The sequence below is a fragment of the Tenrec ecaudatus genome, chromosome 16 (assembly GCF_050624435.1).
Source record: "Tenrec ecaudatus isolate mTenEca1 chromosome 16, mTenEca1.hap1, whole genome shotgun sequence".
NCBI classification, from domain to species: domain Eukaryota; kingdom Metazoa; phylum Chordata; class Mammalia; order Afrosoricida; family Tenrecidae; genus Tenrec; species Tenrec ecaudatus.
This window is the reverse complement of record NC_134545.1, coordinates 7,442,587-7,468,713: the sequence shown is the minus strand read 5'-3', so window position 1 is coordinate 7,468,713 and position 26,127 is coordinate 7,442,587. Positions and strand designations below refer to the sequence as shown.

The 26,127-nt window shown below is 46.2% G+C and overlaps 2 protein-coding genes across 4 annotated transcripts in view; one reads left to right on the top strand and one right to left on the bottom strand.

Moving 5' to 3' along the window:
• HVCN1 (hydrogen voltage gated channel 1) overlaps window positions 1-399 on the top strand; it is a 29,735-nt gene extending 29,336 nt beyond the window's left edge. For both annotated transcript variants that reach the window (XM_075534940.1, XM_075534941.1), the window contains exon 8: window positions 55-399. In XM_075534940.1, the coding sequence (XP_075391055.1) occupies window positions 55-120 (66 nt within the window). In that variant the 3' untranslated portion in view covers window positions 121-399. The remainder of the gene's footprint in view (window positions 1-54) is intronic.
• On the bottom strand, window positions 22-25,924 carry TCTN1 (tectonic family member 1). 2 transcript variants are annotated; one of them, XM_075534939.1, is made up of 15 exons: window positions 25,661-25,924; window positions 20,830-20,950; window positions 18,086-18,216; window positions 15,781-15,935; window positions 13,265-13,352; window positions 11,752-11,861; window positions 10,723-10,743; window positions 8,087-8,224; window positions 7,509-7,634; window positions 7,073-7,158; window positions 6,379-6,519; window positions 5,031-5,193; window positions 2,470-2,595; window positions 1,272-1,449; window positions 22-523 (listed from the first exon to the last, which is right to left on the bottom strand). In XM_075534939.1, the coding sequence occupies exons 1-14, from the start codon at window positions 25,884-25,886 to the stop codon at window positions 1,306-1,308; spliced, it is 1,776 nt and encodes a 591-aa protein (XP_075391054.1). In that variant the 5' UTR covers window positions 25,887-25,924; the 3' UTR covers window positions 22-523; window positions 1,272-1,305. The 2 variants fall into 2 exon arrangements, with proteins under 2 accessions (XP_075391054.1, XP_075391052.1); XM_075534937.1 differs by having other exon boundaries at window positions 22-1,449.
• Window positions 25,925-26,127: the final 203 nt, after the last annotated feature.

Here is a 26,127-nt window from a genome sequence, read left to right as displayed (position 1 = left end):
GGCTCAGCCAGAGCGGGAGTGAACGCTGATGTTTATCTGCTTTTGTACCAATAGGAGCAAGAGATCGAGAGGCTAACCAAGCTATTGAGACAGCATGGCCTCCTTGGTGAGGTGAACTAAGTGCTCCCCAACTCCACCCCAAAGAGAACCGGCCTGAGCCTGGACTGGGCCCCGAAGGATGGCAGCCTTTCCTGGGCCAGCTGGGAGAGGTTTGGTTCTGTGCTTCTGACCCTTTCTAAGCCAGCTTTGGTTCCGTGTGAAGTCTGTATTTCTTGGTCCTAGGTGTGGCCTACAGTGAGTGTCCCACAGATCCAGTCATCACCGTACAGTGTATCCTATAGCCCAGTGCTCCCGCCTGCCCCCCACCCTTCCCTGTACAATAAATGTATCCTGGACTGATTTTCCTGTGGGGGAACACTTGACTGGCTTGGAGGTAACAAGGTGTCAGTCAGTGACTCGCGTGTATCAGAAATCTCTCATCCAGCCTTCTTTCTAGAGCCGGTACACCTTCCACACCAGCATGCTGAAAGACCAAGCAAAGGTCTGTTTTCATTTCCACACAGTTACCCTGGCCCCCAGCCCCCAGTAGGCTGCTCTAGGGATGCAGGTCCCTCCACCCCACACAGCTGCATCCCCAGCTTCTAGCTGGCCCTGCCTCCTCCCGCCACCTGACAACACAGTTCTCCGTTACTGTACAATTAATGTACAAAATAAGCCCACTCCCCACCCGCCCGGCCTCCTCCGTGATTCTTTCCAGCTCCCACCGCTCGAGCTGCTCTTCCCATCACACCCACCACCAGGAAATCCCAACCCAGGCTCAGCCCCGGCAATTAGAGCCAGGCTGCACTGTATAATTACCATGAAATACAAGGGGGGAAGAGCCCCCCATGAGGTTCTGTGCTCCCCCACTGTACCATGTGAGATGAGAGCCTGCTATTCTGGTAGTTATATTAAGGGGGCCCAGAAAGGTGAAAGACCACTCATACTGCTAAAAGAACACACACTGGGGTGGTGGGAGGACACACCCGGACCCCTGCGCTACCTGTCGCTCTGCTCTCCTTGCCTCCCCGAGGCTATTCCATGTCCGCTTTCAACGACAAGGCTGCTGATGGTCAAGACCAGGCGTCTTCCCCAGTCTCCACTCTAACCAAGCTGTTAAAATCCCTCCCACCCCCAAAGTCAGGAGCGTAGAGTGGAGGGGGTGGTAGCAGCTTGGCAGTCGTAAGGGCCCTCTGTCCACATGCCTGCTGTACTCAAGGAAACGTCCTCACCGCCGCACCATGCAGCATCCTTGAATGACGCACGTCACACAAATGGGAAGAAGAAGTTGAAGGGCAGCCTGGCATTGATGGTTGGCCGCGCTCGGAAGCCCGCCTCTGCAGGTGCAGACACGTCCACAAATGTGACCCCAGTGGAGATGAGAAGAGTCTTTTCACTTCCTATGTCGGCCTGTAATCAAGTGAAGAGTGAGCCACGCCCTGCCTACAGAGTGACGCCAGCAGAGATGGGACCCTACTTGGTGTCCTTCCTACTCGGCCACTACCAGTCACGGTGGAGGGCTACCCAGCCACTGAATTGGATGAAGTTACAATTTTTACCCACGTTGCTAATGCAGGTCACAAGTCACTTTTCTAAGAAATTTAAAGGTCAAATAGGAACAAGATTGAATAAGTAGGATATAAAGAATTCAGATGGTTTATTTTTTAGTACTAAACTTTTACCCAAAAAAAACAATTCCACATATCAAGTATGAGTTTTAGTTTGACCTGTCCCAGAAGCTATTCTTTAACATTTAAAAGTCAATCTGTAGGAACAGCCCCATAGCCTTTATCAAGATGTGGTAATTCCATAACAACAATATCATGCTTGGTAAAGGAGAGGATCAGTTGAAAAGGGAAAAGCTTGCAACAAGATAGACTGACACAGTGGCCGCAACCAACAGGCTCACACACAGGCACCAGGGGAGGATGGTGCAGGGCCAAGCAGGGCTTCCTGCCCTTGCACATTGGGTCACTGACTCCACAGCACCATGGCCAGCAACAACAGCAGGCAAACCGAAATCATCTGAACACAAATTTTAGAGCTCTCTTCATAACAGAGGAGGACTGAAAAGGGTGAAGGAGGGGAGTCATTTCCCTCAACTTCTCACTTCGCCACTCATGTCTACTTGAACACGTGTTGTGAGTCAGTCTCCCTTGGCATGATCCGACCCAGGTGACTTCTTGAGTTTACAAATGACTCCCTTCTGCATCATCTAATACAAGCTTCATGTCCTCATCAAAACCTATGATACAGGCCTCTAGGTGCAGAGTCACTTGCTCAGAGCCACCTGCATCCGGGACCTATTTCACCCATATGTACAGATGAGGCTGAAGGGCTGCACTGGCTGGCCCTGACCACGGGACACCCTGGTGGAAGTGCACGAAGACCCGCTCTTAGCCGATACTTGTGAACTACATCCAGGCCTACCTCAGGAAACGAGGAGAAAAGGAGGTGCGCCGTCACATTGACGATTTTAGCCTGTGGGTTCACCAACGACCCATATTTAGTCCACTTCACTTCTATCACCAATGCCACCGGAACCTGGCACGAATCCTGAAAAAGCAAACACCATTAAGTCAGTCTGGACATGATCCAGCTTCAAATCCGATTGCACCTGTGGTTCAAGAATTTTTTTTTTTTTGGTTCAAGAATTTTAATTTAAAAAAATAATAAAAAGTTTTAATTATAAAATGTTTCACATGTTAGAGCAGTGGTTCTCAACCTAATGCCGTGACCCTTTAATATAGTTCCTCATGTTGTGACTCCCAACCATAAAATTATTTCACTTGCAATAAAAAATAAAACATTTTTTCACTTGCTACTTCATAACTGTAATTTTGCTACTGTTATGAATCAGGCAATGCCTGTGAAAGGGCCATGTGACCTCCAAAGGGGTCGTGACCCCCAGGTTGAGAACCACTGTGTTAGAGTGTTCTGAACAAGAGAGGAGTGAACAGACTCAAAGCCAGATAAAACGTGCCTACGAAAGTGCAGAGGGACCGACAACAGAAAAGTGGGTGAAGGGAGATGTCAGACAGTGTAAGATATGGCAAAATAATCATTTATACATTATCAAGGGTTCAAGAGGGAGGGGAAAATGAGCTGATATTAAGGGCTCACATAGAAAGCAGATGTTTTGAGGATGATGGCAACAAATGTACAAATGTGCTTGACACAACGGATGGATGTCTGGATTGTGATAAGAATTGTAGGAGCCCCCAATAAAATGATTTAAAAAAAAACACTAAGGGAAAAAAAGTGCAGGGAGTACTCAGTGCTCCCAAAGTACTTCAACACCCACAGCCTGGGAGTTTCAAGAATCCCCAGACCCAACTGGGGGCCATCCTGGGCCTGAATGGCTGTAACTTCAACACGGCCAACTCCGGCCGGGCTCCCTCTACCTCTGAGACATAAGTACACCTGGCAGTGGGAAGGGGTGGCCTTATAAACAGGCTGAACAGGCTGAAACTACCCTGGATCCCACCTCACGTCACATGAAAGACCACTTGGAGGAAATTCAAGTGCTTCTTCTCAATGATCTAATGTACTCAGCTGGCAATTATGATGTCGCATTTAGGTATACAGGCTGCGTATACTTTCTCAAAGATACTACTAAGTCTTCAACTGGACCACGAAGAGGAGACGTAGGGTCGCTCTGAGTGGGAGCAGCAGCTAGCAAGGAGTGCAGATGGACCACAGTCTTGCTGCCTGGGTCAAGTCTGCAGTGGCAGGAGCCAGAGGCCACAGACCTTGGAGAGCTCTGGTCCACCCCAGGGGAAACCATGTGCGTGGGGCTTCCCCGACCTTGGTCTGGCCCTTCAAACACATCAGCTGGTGAAGTGTGGTAGCTGCATGATGGGTAATGTGTACATGGTTCTGGTGTGCGGGTGATATTTTTCCAAAATAAGTTTCTTTCAAAGTCCATCTCGTGAAGGCATGAAAAGCAATCAGGCCAGCTCAATTTGGTACTGGTCCAAAAGACGTTGATGGAAGGAAGCCTGAGTCTGGAACTGCCTTTCAGGAAACTGCACGCTGAGAAACTCTGGAGGTGAAGCAACAGGCAGCAACTATCGATTGCACTTAGCAGCTGGTCTCCTGCCTGCTTCTCCCTGGGTTTCCTGGAAGGCTCGTACCCAGGCTGCTGCAGGCCTTGAGTGCCCTGGCCTCTCCTCTCAACCTGTATTCGCTGCCCCCAGGGGCCTGGCACCATTTGCCTGGGGCACTGAGGTGGCAGAGCAGAGCCAGGGCTTGGCAGCTGAACAGCAGGGCCTGAGTAATCACCAGTCTCTGCTGGGGACTCAGAGGGGAGGGCAGCCTAGCCGTGAGCTCATCCTCACCCCCATTGTCCCCAAGCTATAAATACACTAAGCGGATAATGAGAGGCCTGAAGAAACCGTGTAAGGAAAAGCTGGGCAATTAGAGATTTGAGGGAGAACACGCCTCAGTGAGGAGGGCCGGCCCACACGCTGACTGCAGAGACAAAAGACAGAGGTGGGCAGGAGCCTCACGTGGGAACAGGAACCTATTTGTAGGATGTCAACTTCCATTAAACTCTCCTAGGACCTTCTGAATTGAAAGCTCTCACGTGTGGGCTGCAGGAAGCTGGGATGGCTCGGAGAGGAGAGGACTCTCCACCTCCGGGAACCAGCCCTCAGGTGTGTCTTGTCTGAATGATGGGGCTGCATAGAAGACTCCTGCAGATCATCCCCACCCATGACAAGGAGGGGTGTTCCCACTGAGAGCGGACACCTCTCAGCAAGCTTAGCACTGTGACCATCACCCCCATAGCTCAGACCAAGAAAAGACGGCTACCAAGAGACCAGGTCAGTATTCAGGACCCAGGCCAATCCAATAACAAAGTTCGGGCTTCCACCCAGAGCCCATTCAAGGCATCCACAGCAATATCCCACCTTCCCCAGCAGCCTCTCGCTCCCCAACCAAAGATGAGGAGTCTGGAAGTGGGGAAGATGTCTTCCGGGGGTCCTTACCTTCATGCTGGACAAATGGCTGAGGACGTGGACGGGCACCCAGTCCAGCACATCCTGGGCCCGGGAATTACCAAAAGGAGCTACATAATCGGGGAAGCCCTGGCCTTTGAGCAGGCTCTTTACCTTCTGTGCTGTGAGTCGACATGGGACAGCACTGGTCAGCCTGGGGGAGGGAAGACAGGTTAACGCTAAGCTGCTGTACTGCCATTTTCTAAGGCCCGAGTGCATGCGGTTCTCGCCAGTTTCCTTCCCTCATTCTCAAAAGACGGTGTCATTGGACAGGAGCTATGGTGTCTCTAACTTTGCAGAATCCACACAGTTGGCCAGGGAGGTAAGGTCAAATAGTGTTTCCCATACTGTGTTACAGAGAGGCTCTGTGTGAGGGTCCCGCCCGGGGTCAGAGTCTGGGGAAACGTGTCCCAGCCCACCTCCCTCCTGCGGGCCAGAGGTAAGGCTCTGAGAAGCCCGACAGCAGTGAGGATTCACATTTCAACGTGAATTTGCTACTTCCAAAACATACTAGGTCCTAGGCCTCCCACTCCTGAAATCTTGTGGGATTATATGCCATAGCACTGACACTGAGACGAGTGGGTCTAAAGAGATCGGAAGGAATAATGCTGGTCTAAGCAAAACCATGATGTAAAACCACTTGGGGATGTGGACAAGGGAAGTGTGCTGGCTTGGGGCTGGGAAGTCCACAAAGGATTCTGAGATACAAAACTCAAGAAGCAGCACTATATAAGGTCATTTCTGGATCTAAGAGCCAATGTATTCTCCAAGCAACTACAGACATTGAAACTAGCTTCTTCTAGGGTGGGAAATGAGAGTGGGGCCCCTCATTTGTTTTTATAACAAGTCATGTGGAGCTATTTGCCCTTGTATATTATGCATATGTTTGACAACAAGAGAAAAGATCAACTGAGCGCACAGCTGGTATCCTGGCTTCCTGTCGCTGGTTTTCCCGAGCTGTGTATTTTAACACAACTCTAGGACAGGCGTGGAGGGGATGTGTGAGATGTTTTTGCTGTGCTCTCAAGTGCTAGGGGGCCTTACAAAAGAGACATACAAAGTATAGAGATTTCTATTCTGATAGCGAGGAAAAATGGTAGTCATCGTTCTCCTTGGAATATTGACAAATGGTTTATTGTTAAAATTAGAAAGTGAAAAGCTGCATCATTATGTGGTGTTGCTACGACTGCTACTATTTATTAATTGGGATGGGAAGTTACATTCTGGCTTTCATGTGGGCTCATCAGCCACCACAGAGGCTTCGTAAGACAGTGGGTGGGAATGCCTCATTTTCAGATCAACACAAACACATTCACACAGAAACAAGTTGCTCCCTTACCGCAGCTGACAGCCAGATTGCATATCATAACCAAATAGCACTGGTGTTCGGATCCCCTCCAGTGCTAAGCAGTCTTGCTCAGTGGTGCTATGAAGAATGGTGAATTGTCCGTATCTATCTGTTGTCTGAATAATCCCAGACATTCACAGGAAGTTAAGGGCTAACTACCAGTATCACAAGCAGCTGAAAATGGTAAAAAGGACTGCTTTGTGAGAGTGGAGAGTGACATGAGACATGAGGGAGCCCACGTATCCCCTCTCTGGGCCCTGGGATTGTGACAGTGACTTCTCAGAGGAGGAAACAGCCGTGCTGGAGCTGTTTTCTTTGAACAGTAGGTCCTCAAGGCGAAAAACCCTCAGACCTGGCCCTTCCAAAGTAATCCCAAATTTTCAAAAAATCACTATGCCTTGCTAAGTGTCTCTGTTTAAATGTGAAATTAAAAACTCCCAGGAGTCTATTAACTTTTTGCCTTAAGAATTTCACTTTAAAACCTTGGCATTTCATTTCACCCCAACATCCTCAGCCCCCTCAGCTCCATTGATGTGTAGCCAACCACCCCTCCTTCCCCCCAGAAGAAAAGCTGGCTCGGCCCTGGCTCTCCATCCCACCAGCAGCCCGCAGGGACCTCTGCACGATAGAGAAGCGGGGATCCTGCCTGTGCACGCCAGCCCCTCGACATAACCCAAAAGGATACCCTTTCTGAGGTTGAAAGCCGGCCACTAACGGGAGCCCCACGACATAACCAGGGTTTCCACTGAGAGGAACCGGCCTTGTGTTTTGCTGAAAGATAATGCAAAAATGGCAGGGGAGACATGAAATGCTTTTCATCATAAAATCTGGAATTGCCATCAATAAAAGACAGTCTCCCCCCACCCCCATTCAGAGTTATAAATACACCAACGGGCGTGGGAGTTCACCCCGCTGTAAGGGAATGCGCTGCTGAGATGGGAGTGGTTCCCAAGCAGGACAGGGTGCGAGGGCACTCCTGGGTTTCATCCGCGTGCTACCTGAGCTCGGCTCAGGAAAAGAGAAGGATGTTGTGATACTTCTTAAACGAGACTGTTTTTCTAAGAAGTTAATTTCTTTGTAACTTTACAATGCAATCTTGGTCCAATATTGACTACACTTACCTGGATAAAATGAATTTCAAATGTTTGCTGGATCGGAACAGCTCCACTGCTAACCGTTCCCAGGACAAGAGAGAGTCCAGCTTCTGTTACTTCACCAGCATTGGTGTATGTCAGGCTGTATTTGACCTAAATGCAAAAGGAGACCCCCAAGACCCCCATGTCCATTCCATTTCAGTGGCTATATTAATAGCATCTATAAGACCCACTAGGGAGATGAAATCCTTCCTTCCTCATTGTTCCACTTGTTTCAAGTTTTTCTCTCTCGTCCAGTTGGCTCGAGAGAGGTGGTACCCAGCTCCGCTGACAGGCAAGGGGCATTTGGCCTCTGAGACCCTGTTTTCTAAGTTCCAAAGGAGCTGGCCCAGGCAGCGTATGGTTAGCCTTTCTGCAATGAACACATTAAAACTAAAACAACATCTTGACATATTCTTGCAAGTCATTCGATTTGGTGGGGGTGGTAGAATCACACGATTATTCCCAAGACCATTGAAGAAATCCACGTTGATGAGATAACATAGCAGCATGGCCAGAGCCCCCTTCAGAAGGTGTCATGCTTCAAAGCCAACCTGGGGACCTACCTGAAGAACGGCATTGGTGCAGATGTTAAAATTCCCAGCACTGAGAAAAGCGGGCTGCAAAGAAATGTGAGTGTCTTCCAGCTGGCTGAGCGTGTGGTTTAGAGACTGGACCACGATGGACTGAACCGTGACAGGGACCTGCAAAGAAAAGAACACCTGGGTCATGAGACTCTACCTGAGAGCTGAGTGAGGGGATGGGGGGGGGGGGTGGAGGGAGAACAACGGGCACCCAGTGGCTCCACATGTGCCAAGATGTGTGTATTTGTGTGCCACACTACATACACATGCCTGTCTGAGAGCACTTTGTAAGACTACAACCCAGGGCGGCGGCGGCGAAAAAAAAAAAAAAAAGACTATAACCCAAATTTAAAACCAGTCATCTGTGAAAACATGGATTCCACCGGAACTCGGGCATGGATGCTCACAGTGGCACTCATGAGAGCCTTAGGGGGAAAGGGACCAAAGGCGCATCAGCCGAGGAAGGGATGAATACTATGGGGTCGAGGCAGAAAATGAGCTGCTGTTCAGCCAGGAAAAGGAACAAAGCACTGGAAGATGCTACAACCTGGATGAACCCAGAAAAAAAAAATGGGGCTGAGTGGGTGGGGCCAGATACTGTATGACTACATTTCTATGAAATGTCCCAAAAGGAGTGATGAAAAACGAGCCGGGATGAGGTGGTGGTGATGGCTGCACAACACGGCGAATTAAATCCAATGAGTCGTACACCTTAAAATGGTCAATTTTATAGTACATGAATTTGAGCTGAAGAAAAGAAAAAGACACCACACATAAAACCCCATCCAACCATCAAATGCACAGATATACTCTCACTTCCAAAAAAGAACTGACTAACCTAGCTGCATCTGCAACAATCCACCTTCCAAGGCACGCTGCATGCTAGCAAGGCCTTCCACCTCCCTGGTCCAAGGTCAGAGGGCTCACCAGGGGCCTCATCCACGTGTATTTCCCCTTCACGTCTTTAAAAACATTGAAACTGCTTTAAAATGGGTCTAAAGAGAGATCAAATAGTAAGATATTACATTCTGACTAGGTCGGCCATATTGAATTACAATCTTTTTTGTCTAACAATGGCTTACACCCCTAAACTATGATGGGAGGGGTCTTACTGGAGGTCAAATCCATGTGTGGACTCTGTAAGTGAGTTTGGGGCTTCACTGTCATCTAGAACCTTCTGCAAACTAGGTGTTCACAGTTTAAATTCTCATGCCATTCCCTCCTTTAGATTTGGATTATATTATTTATAATCCTTAGATCACACAGGTTGGTGTGCTTTTTCCAGGTGGATTTAGCTGTCACCTCACTTAGGTGTTTGCTTGTTTGAAAACAAGCCTGCTGAAGGAGCTTTGGAACATTGCCAGAGGTCAACCTGCAAGCAGGCAGAGAATAGACTGTCCTGACGTTACAATTGTGTCCTCAGTATTTCTCACCTAACTCATAACCCATTAACTTCTCTAATAAACATCATCTGTGGAAAAGAAAACAAAACAAAAAACCAAATGACTGGTTATGTCTACTCACCCAATAAGGAGATCTCAAAAAGTTCCTGGAAAAGGGAATTTAAGGGTAATGGAATATTTCCATGAACTTTTTGAAGCCCTCAAGTATATACACATGTACATACCACATACAGCCCAGGATATGCCTGTAAGCCCCCCCAGACTGTATATGTGACCCAATTTATACATTGCTTCCATACCTACTTGATTACACACAAACACACACCCCTCTGGGTGGTGGGGGCATGGGCAAGAATAGATAAGAAAGGTAAACTGTTTAAACAGAATTAAGAAGCCTAGGTTAGCCATATGCTATTCGAGGACATTTTCTTTCTTGGCTGTTGCCAGGAGAGTGACAAAGCAATGAGAAATCCTTTAAATGACTCGAGTCTCTAAAAATAGCTGGGCCTTTGGGTCTGTGTGGCGAGCCTGCAATTAAAGCTAAATTTTATTTCTTGGACCTCAGGTATCCATGGGGACTGTAGTCACAGCAGCATAGGACACAGACCCTGGAAAAGTGATCTGAAAGAGCCACAATCAGAGAGTTTGGCTTCTGACCATAGACTCACAGACCTCTGGGGGAGAAGTTGGCAACAGACTATGGTTAGAAGCTGCCCTCAGATCAATCCCTGAGGCTCTGTGGAAAGGACACTCAACCCAAATTTGTATATTCTCTGAAAAAACATTTGCATCTCTACACCGGACCAACAGCATTCTGGGAACTACCCAGCTTTCCTGTCATGAAACCAAAACACCTGAACATGTAGAAGTTAGTCACACCTGGTGTCAAGTACTTACGTCATCCAAACATGAAAATGTGTAAGTGGCAACTACTGGGGGAGCCTGACACTCTGAAATGTATTTCCAAAGGGGCTGTCGACCAAGGAGTTCCCCTCGCTTTGTCTTTGCTGGGGTTTTGGCACATAGTTTTATTACTAGTAGTCAGGTCCCCTTCTAATCACTCATTTAAAAGGGCTCAGAAATAAAGACAGTGGATGAAGGGACTTCCAAAAGTTTGAAAAACCCCATTATCTTGTCATTCCATTTTTCTCCATGAACTCTTTGAAGCCCCTCACATTATAAACCATCTTCTTTTCTATTAAGAAGTAGTCTTACCTTTGTTCTTGAATTTGGCACCTAGACAAAAAGAAACAGATTTTAGGTACAACAAAGATAAGCATTCCCACTGTCTTTTCTTTTTTAAAAATTTAAATCATTTTATTGGGGGTTCATACAACTCTTATCATAATCCATATATACATCCATGGTGTCAAGCACATTTGTACACTTATTTCCCTCATCATTCTCAAAACATTTGCTTTCCACTTGAGCCCCTGGCATCAGCTCCTCATTTTTCCCCTCCCTCCCCGCTCCCCACATGAACCCTTGATAATTTATAAATTATTTTGACACATCTTGCACCGTCCAACGTCTCCCCTCACCCACTTTTCTGTTGTCCATCCCCCAGGGAGGAGGTTATATATAGATCCTTATAATCGGTTCCCCCTTTCCACCCCACCTTCGTTCCACCCTCCCGGTATCACCACTCTCACCACTGGTCCTAAAGGGATCATCCGCCCTGGATTCCCTGTGTCTCCAGTTCCTATCTGTACCAGTGTACATCCTCTGGTCTAGCCAGATTTGTAGAGTAGAATTAGGATCATGATAGCTTGGGGGAGGGGGGTGACAGGGTCCTTTGTGGCCCCAGTGGTCCCCTCCTGTCCTGGCTGCTTCCTTCATCTACAGCAGTGTGTAGCTGTTCTATTCTGGTGTATAAGAGAGGGAGATCTTTTTGCTGCTAATATGATTATTTTTGTCACAAGCATTAAAATATTTCTTTAATCCCTTAAGCTTTTGGATATTTACTAAGATTTTTTTAACTAAGATTTTTTAATATCAAAAAAGTATTATAGACCTCCATAAACATAAATCAAAGTCAAATATAAAGGGGAAGAAACAAAACATTTTAATGACAACCTCAATAAGCACTGATATCAGAGAAGTGGAATAATTTAAGCCTGAGGCATAATTGTCTTTTGAAACTACTCTACACTTGACCTATTTTCACGGGGTACAAAGAGCAGCAGCTATACTGACAGAGCCAAAATAATTCTGACCCTCAAGATACTTCAAAATAATTCTTACCCTCAGAATTTCAGGGGTGCTATAAGAAGCCATGCGCAAGGCTTCGATTTCTTCACACTGTTCCAAATCTATGTCTCTGGTGCACTTCACAGCTCGGTTCACCAGAAACGCTGGCCGTCAGAGTGTTCCCAAGGAAAAAAACAATACAAACAGAGACACGTCTTGACATTCCATCCATGTTGTAATCCAGGTTTAAGGTCAACAAATAAGTGACAGTGCAGATATGCAATGTATTTAAAATAGGAGCTTTATAGGTAATACATTCTTAGGGTTCCAATTCTCCCCAGAGGCAACCAGCATAAAGTTGTTTACATAGCCTCTGGAGATGCTTTTACCTATAAAAGTGCGCGCATGCACATGTGTGTGTCTGTGTATGTGTGTGTCTTTTCTTTCTTTCCCTTGTGGGCATGGAGGCACAAGCGATAGCCTCTTTCACCCTCATTTGCACTGAGCAATGTCTCTCGACGATCGGCCTGTCTCAGGACATGGAGAACTTACTCCGCCTGTTTTAGGGACAATCAGTTGCCCATTACAGATGAGCCATCACTTATTCAACCAAGTCCTGACGAATGGACACTGAAGTGGTTTCCCTCCCTCTGTCCCTCGTGCGTGTTCTCTGGATCAGAGCAGTGCCACACTCTACTCTTGGGTCCGTGGGCAGAGTTTCCATAGGATCAACTTCTCGGAGAGCAGCTGGCAAGATGCTGTTCAGGGCCCTTCAGGGAGGCGGCGCTGGCTTCACCAGCTGCGTGGGGGAGCATGAGCTGCGGTGCCCTCAGCCTCACTGTGTTGGACTTACTGGCCCGAGAGAAGAAATCGGGATCAGTTTGGTTCCCTTTTACCCTGTTCCTCTGAGGAGTTTCCCAACCAGGTACAGGTTTTCTTCTTGTATCAAATGGCATCTTCATGAAGTCACATGCTGTCACCCACTGCTTCTTCCCTGTGAGGCTTGCTTCAGAAGGGGAGCACCTGCCATCTGCCTCCCCTTCTGAAGGAGCTGCTCTGGGGTCCCTGGGATGCCCCTGGAGGCGAGGCAGTGGAGCAGGGGCTGTCAGCAGACTTCCTAGAACCTGTCCCCACTCCACTGCTGCCTGAAAGAGCCTGAGCAAACACTGACCACCTCAGGCTTCTCATCCAAACAACACCAAAAAATGGTGGCCATCATCCTTCCTCATGGGGAGGGTTAAATGGAAACCCCACATCCACACGAGCACCAGACCCAGCTCACAGGCGGCACTTCACACACTTCAACATACTGCTGAACTTTAGTTCTGCTGAGGGAGACCTTTCCAAGGACTGGCAGGGGGCCCCTTCCAGGTAGTGAGCTTCCCATCACTAGCAGGACTTAAGCAGAGACTGCAAGTGGCAGAAGAGATTCCCCCGAGGGTGGAAAACAGGCCTGGGCATCCTTTGAGTCTATTTCGGTCATGCAGCTTACAAAATGACAGCCACTAAGCTGAAGCTAACAGCTAACTCAGCTGACAGAGAGAAGTTGGAGCGCCCCTTCTCCTACCTGCAGGGTTCTCGTCGGCGCACAGAGAGGACGTAAGGGGAGAGGGAAATCTCAGGAAGGAATCCGGAGTCTGCAGAGGCACGCCATACTGTGAACAGAAGAACCAGGGGCGGTGACAGTGTCCCCACTATGCGCATGCAGTCTTGTAGACACCAGGGGCACAGAGATGAGTCCATGCACCAGGGAGTGTACATCCCACAAGCCCCTGCTTTGTATAGGATATGTGAGGGGTGTGTGTAATTCCTCTACCAAGATACTCAAGAAGCTACCTTAAGTGTTTGCCTCCCCAAACTGCAGTGAAGGGACTGGGGACGGGATGAAAATACACCACCTGCCCTCAGGTTAACCTGCACTCATGGTGACCCTGTGTGTGTCACACGAGATCTGTACTCCGAGCTGAGTGTTTTCTAATGGCTGATTTTTCTGAAGTCGGTTACCAGGCCTTTCTTCCAAAGTACCTCTAGGAAAACTTGACCTTCCAACATTTCAGTTACAGCCGACAGCACAAACCATTTGCAACACCTAGGAACTCCTTACAACAATGTGGGCAATTCAAAACCCACAGCTATACAGCTCCTAGCACATCCAAGCCAAATGCCTTGCCATGGAGTCGATCAATCGATGGGGACCCTGCGTGTTGTGTACTCTGACTGCTCTGTGGGTCTCGGGACTGTAATCGTTAGGGCCGCAGCACCACTGGGTGGGCTCAAAACACCAACCTGTAGGTTGGTCAGTCATCAAGGGCGAGACATCTTCTATGTGATTCTAAGGTACATTTTTTAACAGCATATTTAAAATTTGGGAACAGCACAAACCCATCTGTCAGCAGTGGTTTGCAATGTGGCTATAAATAGGGCAGGAGAGCCTTTCCATTTTTAAAAATCATTCTACTGAGGGCTCTTACAGCTCTTAGCACAATCCATACATCATCCATCATGTCAAGCACATTTGTACATATCATTTTCAAAATAATTTCTTTCTACTTGAGCCCTTGGTATCAGCTCATTTCCCCACTCTTTCACCCGCCCACCCTCCCTCCCTCATGAACCCTTGATAATTTATAATTTTTTTCTTTTTCTTGTCTTACACTGATCACTGTTTCCTTTCACCCACTTTTCTGTTGTCTGTCTCCCTGGGAGGGAGTTATATGTAGATCATTGTGATCGGTTCTCCTTCCACCTTCCCTTCCCCTGCAGGTATCGCTACTCTCATTATTGGTCCTGAGGGGTTTATCTGTCCTGGATTCCCTGTGTTACAAGCTCTATGTGGACCAATGTACATGCTCTGGTCTAGCCAGATTTGTAAGGTAGAATTTAGGTCATGATAATGGAGGGGAGGAAGCATTAAAGAACTAGAGGAAAGTTGTATGTTTCATCAGTGCTATACTGCATCCTGACTGGCTTGTCTCTTCCTTGTGACCCTTCTGTAAGGGGATGTCCAATTGTCTACAGATGGGTTTTGGGTCTCCACTCCGCACTCCCCTTCATTCACATTTATATGATATTTTGTTTTAGGTCTTTGTTGCCTGATACCTGATCCCATCGAAACTTCATGATCACACAGGCTGGAGTGCTGCTTCCATGTGGGCTTTGTTGTTTCTCAGCTAGATGGCTACTTGTTTAGCTTAATGCCTTTAAGACCCCAAATGCTATATCTTTTGATAACCGGGCACCATCAGCTTTCTTCACCACATTTGTTTATGCACCCACTTGTTTTCAGCAATCGTGTCAGGAAGGTGTGCATCATGGAATGCCAGGTTAATAGAACAAAGTGTTCTTGCGTTGAGGGAGTACTTGAGTAGAAGCCCAATGTCTGTCTTCTACCTTAATACTTAACATATTTGTACATAGATCTATTTCCCTATTGTTATATATATATAGTTACATACGCACATGCCTGTATTTAGACCTCTATAAGTATCCTTTGCCTCCTAGTTTTTCCTCTATTTCCTTTTACTTTCCTTTTTTCCCCATCATCATGTTTGGCCTTCATTTGGGTTTCAGTCATTCCTCTCGGCTACACTGCCCTTCATTAAGCCCCACCAGGCATCCTATGCCCTCCTCGCCATCAGTTTTAGATCACTCATTGTTCCCTTGTCTCTGGGTAAGCCTTTCCATTTTTATAGCATCTACCTCTCCGCTTTGGACTTACAGACTGATCTTATATTACTACTTTTATAGTTTTCTCCTTAAAAGATGTGTCCATAAAACTTTGTTCAAATTAGCATGCATCGTCTTCACTGTAACACTAAATGTGATTATGAGAAGGGGACCAGTGCCCAACCACTCCATTCCGAGTTCCCAGCAACATGCTGCACGCACTTGCTGTATATGCTGAGCTTGAGAAGAGCGAGGAACTCTGCCGGGGCAAGGCGCACTGCCCCCAGACTGTAAGCCCTGATGGGCCCTGCGTCTGGGGGAGCCAGTCTCACTGGTAACACCGTGAAAAAAGGACTTCCGAGGAAGCACAGGCTATGTGTGACTCGGTGAGTTGGCCCAGCCAGGCTCTGGGCTCACCTCATACTTGGCGAAAGTGTTTGAAGATTCCTCTTGGGTTGCAGAAGAAGCTGATTCTGCATCTAATGAAAGGAAACCACCAGATGTTTTCACGAGTTCATCAAAATTGTTTTCATCCGGCACTTCAGGAGTAATAAAAGATAGTGCTGGTTTATCTGGGTTTGGGAGAGAAAACGCATTTTAAATCAGCTGAAAATACAGTATGTATAGTACATATTCCCTAAATAATATTTTGAAAAGTCTTTAGTAGCAGTAAAACTGACGAGAAAAGATATATTCATACTGAATCTTTTTAAATACAGAGGATCCCAGCCCTAACCTGCTTCTCCAACAATGTGGAATCAATGGTTTCTAGGAGGCATAAGCCCTGACTCTTCCGCTAGCCCATACATCCAAGCAGAGGCATTCTCGCATGGTCTGGGAAAGAGGGAATCCCATTTCAACTTCATAGCCCCTTTCCAAATCCTAAGGCATAAAGTGCTGGGTTCAAGGAAGGGAGACGGCGGGCGTGGGCACTGGGCTGGTGCTGTGTCAGGAGCATACGGTCGACTGACCAGGCTACTCTCAGGCCACATACCTAAGTGCTCAATCACGAAATACCCACGGGTTCCCTAAGGCCTGTGCAAACATAGAATGAAAAGATAATGCAACTTCCCCACTAACTTTTTTTTAATCATTTTATTGGGGGCTCGTACAACTCCTTATCACCATCCATCCATCCATCCATCCATTGTGCCAAGCACATTTGTACATGTGTTGCCCTCATCATTCTCAAAACATTTTCTTTCTACTTGAGCCCTTGGTATCAGCTTCTCATTTCCCCCGCTCCCTCCCTCATGAACCCTTGATAATTTATAAGTTATTATTTTTTCATCTCTTACACTGTCCAATGTCTCCCTCTACCCACTTTTCTGCTGTCCGTCCTCCAGGAAGGGGGTTATATGTAGATCATTGTGATAGATTTCCCCTTTCTCCCCCCACCTTTCCCTTACCCTCCTTATATGGCTACTCTCCATATTGGTCCTGAGGAGTTTGTCTGCCCTGGATTCCCTGTGTTTCCAGCTCTTATCTGTACCCGTGTACATGCTCTGGTCTAGCCGGATTTGTAAGGTAGAATTGGGGTCATGATAGTGAAGGGAAGGAAGCATTAAAGAACTAAAGGAAACTCACAAGGATCAACCTAGAACCCCCTCCCAGAGGGACAAATAATGGAAAAGTAGATGAGGGGCAACAGAGAACGATGTAAGATAGGGAAAAAATAATCTATAACTTATCAAGGGTTCGTGAGGAGGGTGGATGGGGGAGGGAGGGGGGAAATACGGAGCTGATATCAGGGGCTCAAGTGGGAAGAGAATGCTTTGAAAATGATGATGGCTGCACATGTGCAAATGTGCTTGACACACAGGATGAATGTATGGATTATGATAAGAGATGTAAGAGCCCCCAATAAAAGTATTTTTTTAAAAAGAACTAGAGGAAAATTGTATGTTTCATTGGTGCTATACTACACCCTGACTGGCTCGTCTCTTCCTTGTAACCCTTCTGTAAGGGGATGTCCAATTGCCTACAGATGGGCTTTGGGTCTCCACTCCACATTCCTCCCCTCCCCCACAAACTTTCTGAAGCCCCTCATTTAAAGACATTATGAAAAGATAACAAATAAGTTCAATAAATGAGTCGACCTCTGGACTTCAAGGTGTTGCTCATGTTTCACACCTACACGTACTTTGGACCCAGACACCGATTTGAGGTAAATGCTCAGATAAAAATAAAAGTCCTGTTTGCATGCAAATATTCTTAGTAAAAATAAAAGAAGAAGGAAATCAAAACCACAAGTACTGTTCAAAGCTGAACCTGATTCTCAACCATTAAGCCAAGAGGGGGAAGAAAAAAAAAAAGGACCACCACCATTTATGTAAGTAAATCTGGGTTCCTATCTGTGGCTACATACTATGAACACTTTTAAAATCAAATATGAGATCCCAGAAGGCAAGCACAATCACGTTTCAGGAAGATGTGTGCACCCAGTAGCAGAGCTGACTTCAGCTATTAAGCGGTCGTGAATTTCCCAGGTGAAGTAAAACTGTACTAAGTACGCATGCCTGTGCCTACCTTGCTTGCTGGGTCATCCGCCACTGTGCGTGACTCACTGCTCTGAGGCCCCTGGCAGGTGCCTATGAGATGGCCTCGGAAAATGCACCCTCGCCAAGTTCTAAGAACCACTGCCAAGAGCTTAGCCAGAAAGTAACTTTAAAAGCAACAGTTTCCCAGAGCTTCACAAGATAGTCCAATGCCAAATACTTACTATTTGTAATATGAATACAGAAAATCGATGGGTTGATCCTTTTAACAATTTTAAATATCCTCTGAGGTGGGCTGGCCGTAAAATTCATGGAGTAGGTGGCTGCTTTCTGACTGCAAAACTGGCCATCACCCCTACAAGCAGAGATGAACAACACAACAAAGCCTTCAGGCACAGGCACACAGTGTTAGCAAGATTATGTCGAATCTGCCAGACACCTGTACTCAGGGTTAACAGCTACACCCAGGTGGTTTTCGAAGGTGTGATGTGAGAGCAGAGCCCACTTTTATCGCGTTTATTCAATGTTGAAATGTTTGGCATTTGAAACTTTTCCCTCTTATGGGGAAAAAAGTTCATAACCTGGAAAATAATCTGAAGGAGCTTTTTGGAGAGTGTGAAATAGCTTGAGGCACAATTTCATGTAAATAAACCCGGTAAATTCCAACAGACTCCATTCAAGAACATGTTGAGGAACTTCGGCTTGTTCATAACTACTTGTCTTTAGGATAAGGCTGTCTTCACAGATTGTGAAAAACTGTGAAGTGATCTGGAAATTTCTGGGCTTAGCAATTTCAGCAGGTCTTGAACTAAGACCAGACTTGACAAACCCCAATCAGATTGCTCAATTAATTAAAATTAAGGAAGATGCAGAAAAGTCAAAGATTTTATAAATCTTAAGTAGTGTTAAAATAAAATTCTTATTCATCTAATTTTTTTTCTTTTTTTTTTCCTGGGTTCTTTTGCTTTGTGTGTGTGTGTGTGTGTGTGTGTGTGTGTGTGTGTTTTGTTTTTTTTAAAACATTTTATTAGGGGCTCATACAACTCTTGTCACAATCCATACATATACATACATCAATTATATAAAGCACATCCGTACATTCTTTGCCCCAATCATTCTCAAAGCATTTGCTCTCCACTTAAGCCCTCTGCATCAGGTCCTCTTTTTTATTTCCCCTCCTTCCCCGCTCCCCCCTCCCTCATGTGCCCTTGGTAATTTATACATCGTTATTTTGTAGTTTTTTTTTCTTTTTTTACATTTTATTAGGGACTCACACAACTCTTATCACAATCCATACATATACATTTCATCTAGTTTCTACATACAAAGTTACACATGTACTTTCATGAAGGCAACTAAGCACTCACCTCTAACTTCTAAACTTTGCTCTTATAAAGGTTTACTGGAGCACAGCCATGCCGTTACTTACATTATTGTCTGCAGAGGCCTTTGTTCAGTAACGGCAGGGGTCAGTAACGTTGGCAGAGACTGCCAAATTTTATTTATCTAGCCCTTTCCAGAAAAAGATGCTGACCTCTAGTTTGAAAACGCCATGGCTTGGGTCAGGCGCACCTTGTTCCTGTGAGTGACATCTTTGCATCTGAGCACTTTCAATAAGTCTTTTGCAGGAGATTTGCCCAATGCACTATGCCTTTTGTTTTCTTGTCTGTCGCTTCTGAGAGTGATGACTGTAGGTCCAAATAAAGAGAAAATCCCTGACAACTCCATCTATTTCCCATTGATCATGATGTTACTAAAACCATTCCTCTTTCCTGTCTTAGGAAGTACAGGATTCGGGGGGGTGGGGGTGAAGTTTCTGCTTCACTCCCAGGCTCTTGTATTTCCTCGGGTGGTATGGTCATTCAAGGTCATCCAAGTGGTCAGAGCATGAATCTGACTACAACCCCTAGCTCTCCGTGCATCCTGATACTACAAGAAGTAGACTCAATTTCCTATTGGCCAGTAAGGGAAAACCCCATTTCATAAACTTCCAGAAAGGATTCACCCTAGGAAGTATCGATTGCTAACATCTACTAAAGATTAAAATAAATGAATGATCTCTCAACAATAAATTGGTCCCATCCTGAATAAATTACCCTCCTCTGAGTACTGCCAGAGAACACTTTGGAATCTGAATTACGAGGATCGGATCATTCAGAACAGGCTATTTCTTTACATTATCACCGAAAAGGAATGTCACATGCAATTGTGCTCCCACTTAATGTGAACAGGGAGCTTCAGGCACACTCACAGATGAGAAAAGTATGCACAGAGTTTTCCTGATTACCTATTTCATTTTTTTTTGTTGCAAATACTATACCCCCTTTAAAAACTGTAAAATTGAAAAAAAAAACCTATAAAAATAAACTGTATTGATGTGTTTGACACAATGGATGAATGTATGGATTGTGATAGTTGTACAAGCCCCAGATAAAATTATTTTCAAAAAAGAAAATAAATGAACTGTACTTTCTGCCCTAGGCTGTACATGAGACTAATTCACTGAGATGGAAACACTTTATAAATCAAGTCAAAATGCAGTGCAACCTCTAAACCTGGAGATATTTCATGATGCTCTTTAGAAAAGGCATGCACTCTCTTCTCTGGTGCCTGCACTGTCACCTGGCAGGAGTGTTGCTAGCTAGTATTGTGGGTTATTATATAGGGGAGCATTAGGGAACATTATTAGTGTTGGGCAATTAACCATAAAGTCCATGATTCAAACCCACCAGCCTCTACAGGTGAAGGATGAGGTTGTCTGCTCCCATAAAGATTCACATGGTCCTATAGGCTCACTGTGTGCTGGAATCGACTCGATGGCAGTGGGTTCCCTTGTCTGAATCCAGATCATAGAAAGATACTCCCCTACACATTGGTTTGCACGGTCCTAAGACCTGGGTTTTCCTGCCTCCATCCCCAAACACTATCTTGGGTAAATGTCCCAGAACTGCACATGTCAAAAACTTACGTGACAACTGGAACTGAGCAAGCAGAGAAGACACTGAAATCCGTGGGGCTGCAATCAGCATCACAGCAGCAGTTGACATCACACTGTGCTGGGGACAAGTCACACACGCACAGAGCAGCAACTAGAGTAAGGGGACAGGGGAGGACACAGCATCACCATCAGCAGGTGGGGACTGCCCTCTGCCACCACTATGCACCACAACAGGTTTCATACAGGGTCTGTTATCTTCCCCACTGGATTTTGAAACTTGTGAATGAATATTAAGTCAATTTGAGCACTCCTCAGTCAGAGAGGTCCCCAAAGTGGCAAGTCTTCTGACTTACTTGGGGAATTCTCTGTCGGTCCTACCAACAGATGCTGATTCGATGAGCTGATCACAAGACCCAGGCATCTGTAGCTCACAAAAGTTCCCCAGGTGGGGCTTACAATTATGACAGGTTTCAGACCCAGCATGCTAAGTGGCTGGGCCTGACCTTAAGGACCACTTGACCTTGAAATGGCAGCTTTCTCTAAGTGCCCCCTCTGGAACGTCTGATTCAGAGGACTGGTCGACCTAGGAAACAGGGTTTTCAAACGTGTCCCTCTCTCCATCCCTAACCTGTAGCCTTGTAACGGATCCCATCTTCACAAACTACTGGCCAAGAGTCAGAATGATTCAGGATTTAGTACTACAAATATTTTTTGTAAATTAGACATTAAAAAGCTAAGAATGCCACTTTTAGGACTATGGTGTACCTGTCATAATCCATGGTGTTCTGAATGATGGCCACATGAAAACTGGACACCGAATAAGGAAGACTGAAAAACGATGCCTTTAAATGATGGTGTTAGTGAAGACTATTGAATACCTCATGGAGTGCCAAAAGGTGGTCCTATGGCAGCATAGTGGGCTGCTAAGCACACGTCCAGTCCACTGGCTGATGGAGAATGAGGCTTTCTGCTCTTGTACAGATCGACAGCCTCGGGAACCCTAGGGAGCAGTTCTACTCTGGCCTATCGGGTTGCTCTGACTTGGAATCAACTATGGCAGAGAGTTTGGTTTTGCTGGAAGGATGAACAAATCTGACTTGGAAGAAGTACAGCCAGATGTTCTGCTCTTTAGAAGCAAGCATGGCAAGACTTGGTCTCATTTACTTTTGACATTATCCCCAGACCGGGGAGGACATCATCCCTGAGAAAGTAGTGAGGAAGTTCCTCGCGGAGGTGGACTGACACAGTGGCTGCAACCACAGACGCACACTTAGCGATGATTGTGAGGATGGGGCAGGGCTGGCAGTGTTCTGTTCTGTGGTACATAGAGTCACTATGAGTTAGAACTCACTTGCTGGCACTAACAATAACAGCAAATTAAGGCAAGGTGTGTATGTGTACAGGTATCCCACCTACCAACATTTAAATATTAGTAGTGATGGTTATCTGGATTTTTAATTCCCTATTTATTTTGTTGAAACAGAACCCTAAAAAAATTGTTTTTAAAAAACTAGCATGCATGACAAAGAGCCTCTGAATTCATGGCTCTGATGGCTGTTGGGTGGGACTAAGGGGCAGGGAGAGGTCATTTGATCCGTGCCTTCTTTTTTGTCAAAAGGATCTCAGTAAATATAGCATAATATTAAGAGTTGCTAATGCTTCCAAGGGATTCGCACAAGCATTTTTGTCTTTAGGGTTTAAGTATTTCATGGATAGAAAGATGTGCTTTCAAAATATCCCCCCAAAGCACAGACACATTGCCTGGGGAAATAAAATGTGTTGATGAATGGAAGGGAAGGCTTTTATCATAAAGTACAGCCCTTTCTCAGTCTGAGACACAAAAATTTTCCCTCCTAAGTTTACATGCTTCTCTCTAGCCAAGGACTTCTCTATGTGCTTAGTAAAATGATGATGCAAACTTGTGCAAGCAAATGTAAATAAGAACATTTAGGCTCCCTGACTTATGTGGCTAAGATTACAATCTCGACTCCTTTTCTGTAACTTAAAACCCTTGGATGCAGCTTTAAGACTACTAAGGGCAAAGCAATAGTGTTAAATAACTCCACTTGGGAAAAAATGGGTCTCCATCCAGGATGTAAGTGTACTTAATCAACCAGCAAGTATCTGCTGAGCACTGCAAGGGTCTGAGCAGCTCTCGGCTACTCTTCCACACCGATTACCATCTACACGCCTGCTTCTGAGAGAGGGTGCTAAAGAACAGAGCTCAGACTCAAGACCAACCGCCCCCACTCTTGCCTGCCGCCAACACTGGCTGCAACCCAGTCTGCAAATGACTGTCGCCTTTCTCTATTCAGAACCAGCCTCCTGATCGTGTATTTCCCAGTCATGCGGCCTTACGCAAAGCAGGGACTTCACCTATCTGAAAACCTAGGGGTGACATCATGGAGTCGTTTAAGAGAGACATGAGAAACATCACAAGTAAAGTATTTAGCACAACGCCTACCATGTAGTAAAACACACCACTCACTGCCTTAGAGTCCACTCCAACTCACCGCGGCCCTGTAGGATGGGGTACAGATGCTTATTGGGGTTTCTGAGAGGGTTAAGTTTTTACGCTAACAGCCACATTGGTCTCCTGAGGAGCCGCGGGTGGGTTTGAAACACGGACCTTGAGGCTAGCAGCCCAACACTTACATGCCTGTGGCAGGTCTACAGAGTGATCTTTTACAAAGAGGATCAGTATAAATGTAATGGAAAAAGAGCCCTGAACTTAAGCCCTTCATTTTGGGAAGGACTTTCCTATTACATGCTGAATACCCTGCCATATTCTGTCTTAGTTTATCACTGATTTAACTTCCTTAGTAATGAACAAAGATACTTCACCGTATTCTTTCTTAGGAGCCCAGGCGGTGATCTGGTATAAGTGTTTGGCTGCTAACCACTGGGTGGAAGAAAGACGAGGCTGTCAGTTCCCCCCAAAGATTAACAGTACATACAGGATCGCTATGAGTTGGAATTGACTTAATGGCAATGAGTTGTTGGGCTTTTGGGGGTACTTTTTCTTACAAACCACTCATAATTTATAATGTAGGCAGATTGGGAGAATTGTCATCTGATAATGACTTTCCTAGTAAATCCTGAGATCCCTGGTGGCGTAGTGGTTATGGAGTTCAAAACCACCAGCAGCTCCACAGGAGAAAGATGAAACTTTCTATTCTCATAAAGTTACAGTCTCTGAAACCCCCAAAGGGCTGTTCTACACAGGGTTGCTGTAAGTCAGAATCAACTCGATGGCAGTAAGTTTAAGTTTTCTGAGTTAATACTGAGCCTTATCCAAATTCAGAAGGAATACTACTTTCTTAAAAAGAGTCAAAATATACTGTACACATCTACTGAGGTGGCTCTCAGGATTTAGTCAGGAAATCTATCCACCTATATCTTTAGAGATCTAAATGCCTTTGAAAATCTTCTGTTTGCCATGAACTCTCACTCCAGACAAAAAGTATATACAACAGAATTGCACTCAATCTCAGAGAGTCATGGGCACCCCCTAAAGTCACCCATGGAAAATCAGATTATAAAAGTCATTACATGTAACTTGTTTTACAGCCTATTTTGAGATGTTAATTACCCCTACACAGTTGAACCTGGAACAAAACCCCTCCTCCCTTCACAGTTGACAATCCACATCGAACTTTCAACACCTCCCGGAAGTACTGATAGCCAACTGTGGACCTTACCAATCACATAAGCAGACGGCTAGCATCTACTTTGTATAGTATCTGTATCAGATACTGCACCCATATAAAAGCTGCATGTTCAATATGAGATCAAAGGTGTCCTGCCCAAAGAGCAATGTTTTCATACCTGTTGCATACTCTTGCAGCAAAGGCATTACGAATTTCCTTTTTTTAAAAACTGGTCTCCTTTATCTTTAAATACAGACCTCTATCTATGCTACAGATCAAGCACTTCAGCTTTTTCTGATAATGTCCTGAGCTTGCTTCTTCGGAGTACTTCCTGCGTCGCTGGTGACGCTTCCTATGGGTTCCAGGTGTTACTCAGTTTGCAGTAGTGCATTTATCACAGTGAAAATACTCAAATACTCATGGACCGTATGAACTCACTTTTTACTGAGAAACACAATTTACAGGAGAGACAAGCTGCTCACACAGAGATGGAAGATTAGCATCTAAGTCAGTGGTTCTCAACCCTTCTAATTCTTTGACCCTTTTGTACCTCGTGTTGTGGTGATATCCCCCACCATAAAATTATTTTCGTTGCTACTTCATCGCTGCAGTTTTGCTACTGTTATGAATTGGGCGACCCCTGAGAAAGGTCGTTGGACACCCCACCCCACCCCCAAAGGGGTAGCGACCCACAGACTGAGAACCACTGATCTAAGTGGTCTGGAGCAATTGAAACACATATTGTTCTAAGGTCACTGGTATATGAATTCCCTTAATCAAAAAAACCCTCACCAAATACATTCCTATGACTAACAACACCAGAGGAAGCCTGAGCTTCGAAATTTAAAGGCTGTGGCCTAGGAATAACTTGTGAACCAGACTTCTGGTATCGCTTTACTACAGTAAGTTAAAGAAGGCATCCTACCCATCTGACTTCCGATTCGAACGTATGTCCTTTCGCATTCATATGACTACTGTTCGAAAACCCCTGGGAGTAACGGATCTGCGCTCTCGGAGCTTCGGTTGCCTGCTTTATAGAAAGGGGTACTCGCAGCTAACGCTCGGGGTGGTTGGGAGAATTACACAACGCCTAAGAGACCTTCGGCGATGCCTGGCGCACAATGTGTTCAGTACACCTTAGCTATCATCCTAATATAGTGCGACCTCTCACGGATCATTCTGGGGGCCAGGAGTTGGCACTTGGTACCCACCGTCGGTGACCGGGGTGGGCCTGGGACCGGATGCGCGGTCTGGCGCCCTAGGGGTAGCAGGGGGCCGAGACGACAGGGAGACTCCGAGCGTGGCCGGGGCTTCCTCGGTGGAGTCGAGGCCCTCGGTCGTTACCACAGGAGTGGTCCCCGTCTGCGTGCTGACCGGGGCCCAGCGGCCCAGGAGCACGAGCACCGGCAGAAGCGGCTGGAAGGCCCGCGGCCCCATCGCCTGGCTGACGTGAGCGCAGGTCAGAGCGCGGAGCCCGCGTTGCCTGGCAACCGGGCAGCCGGGCGCGGCGCATCACGGGAAGGAGTGCGCGAAGCCACGCGAGACGGCGGGAACCAGGGGGCGTGGAAATCCCGGCCGCCCGTCTCCAACCCCAAGGCTGCTCTGGTATGCAGATTGCCGGGTTCCACCCTAGGCGACCTTGACTCCCACAGGTTTGACGTAGAGCCCGGGAATCAGG

Bases quoted from the DNA above. Each gene is read 5' to 3' on its own strand.
- TCTN1 (XM_075534937.1), bottom strand. From the start codon at position 25,886: ATGGGGCCGCGGGCCTTCCAGCCGCTTCTGCCGGTGCTCGTGCTCCTG. The intron at 10,744-11,751 runs GTAAGAATTATT...CTTTTTGTCTAG, and splicing joins GCACCCCTGAAATTCTGAGG to GTGCCAAATTCAAGAACAAA. The intron at 6,520-7,072 runs GTATCCTTTTGG...CTTCCTGTGAAT, and splicing joins GGCTTTCAACCTCAGAAAGG to GTCTGGGATTATTCAGACAA.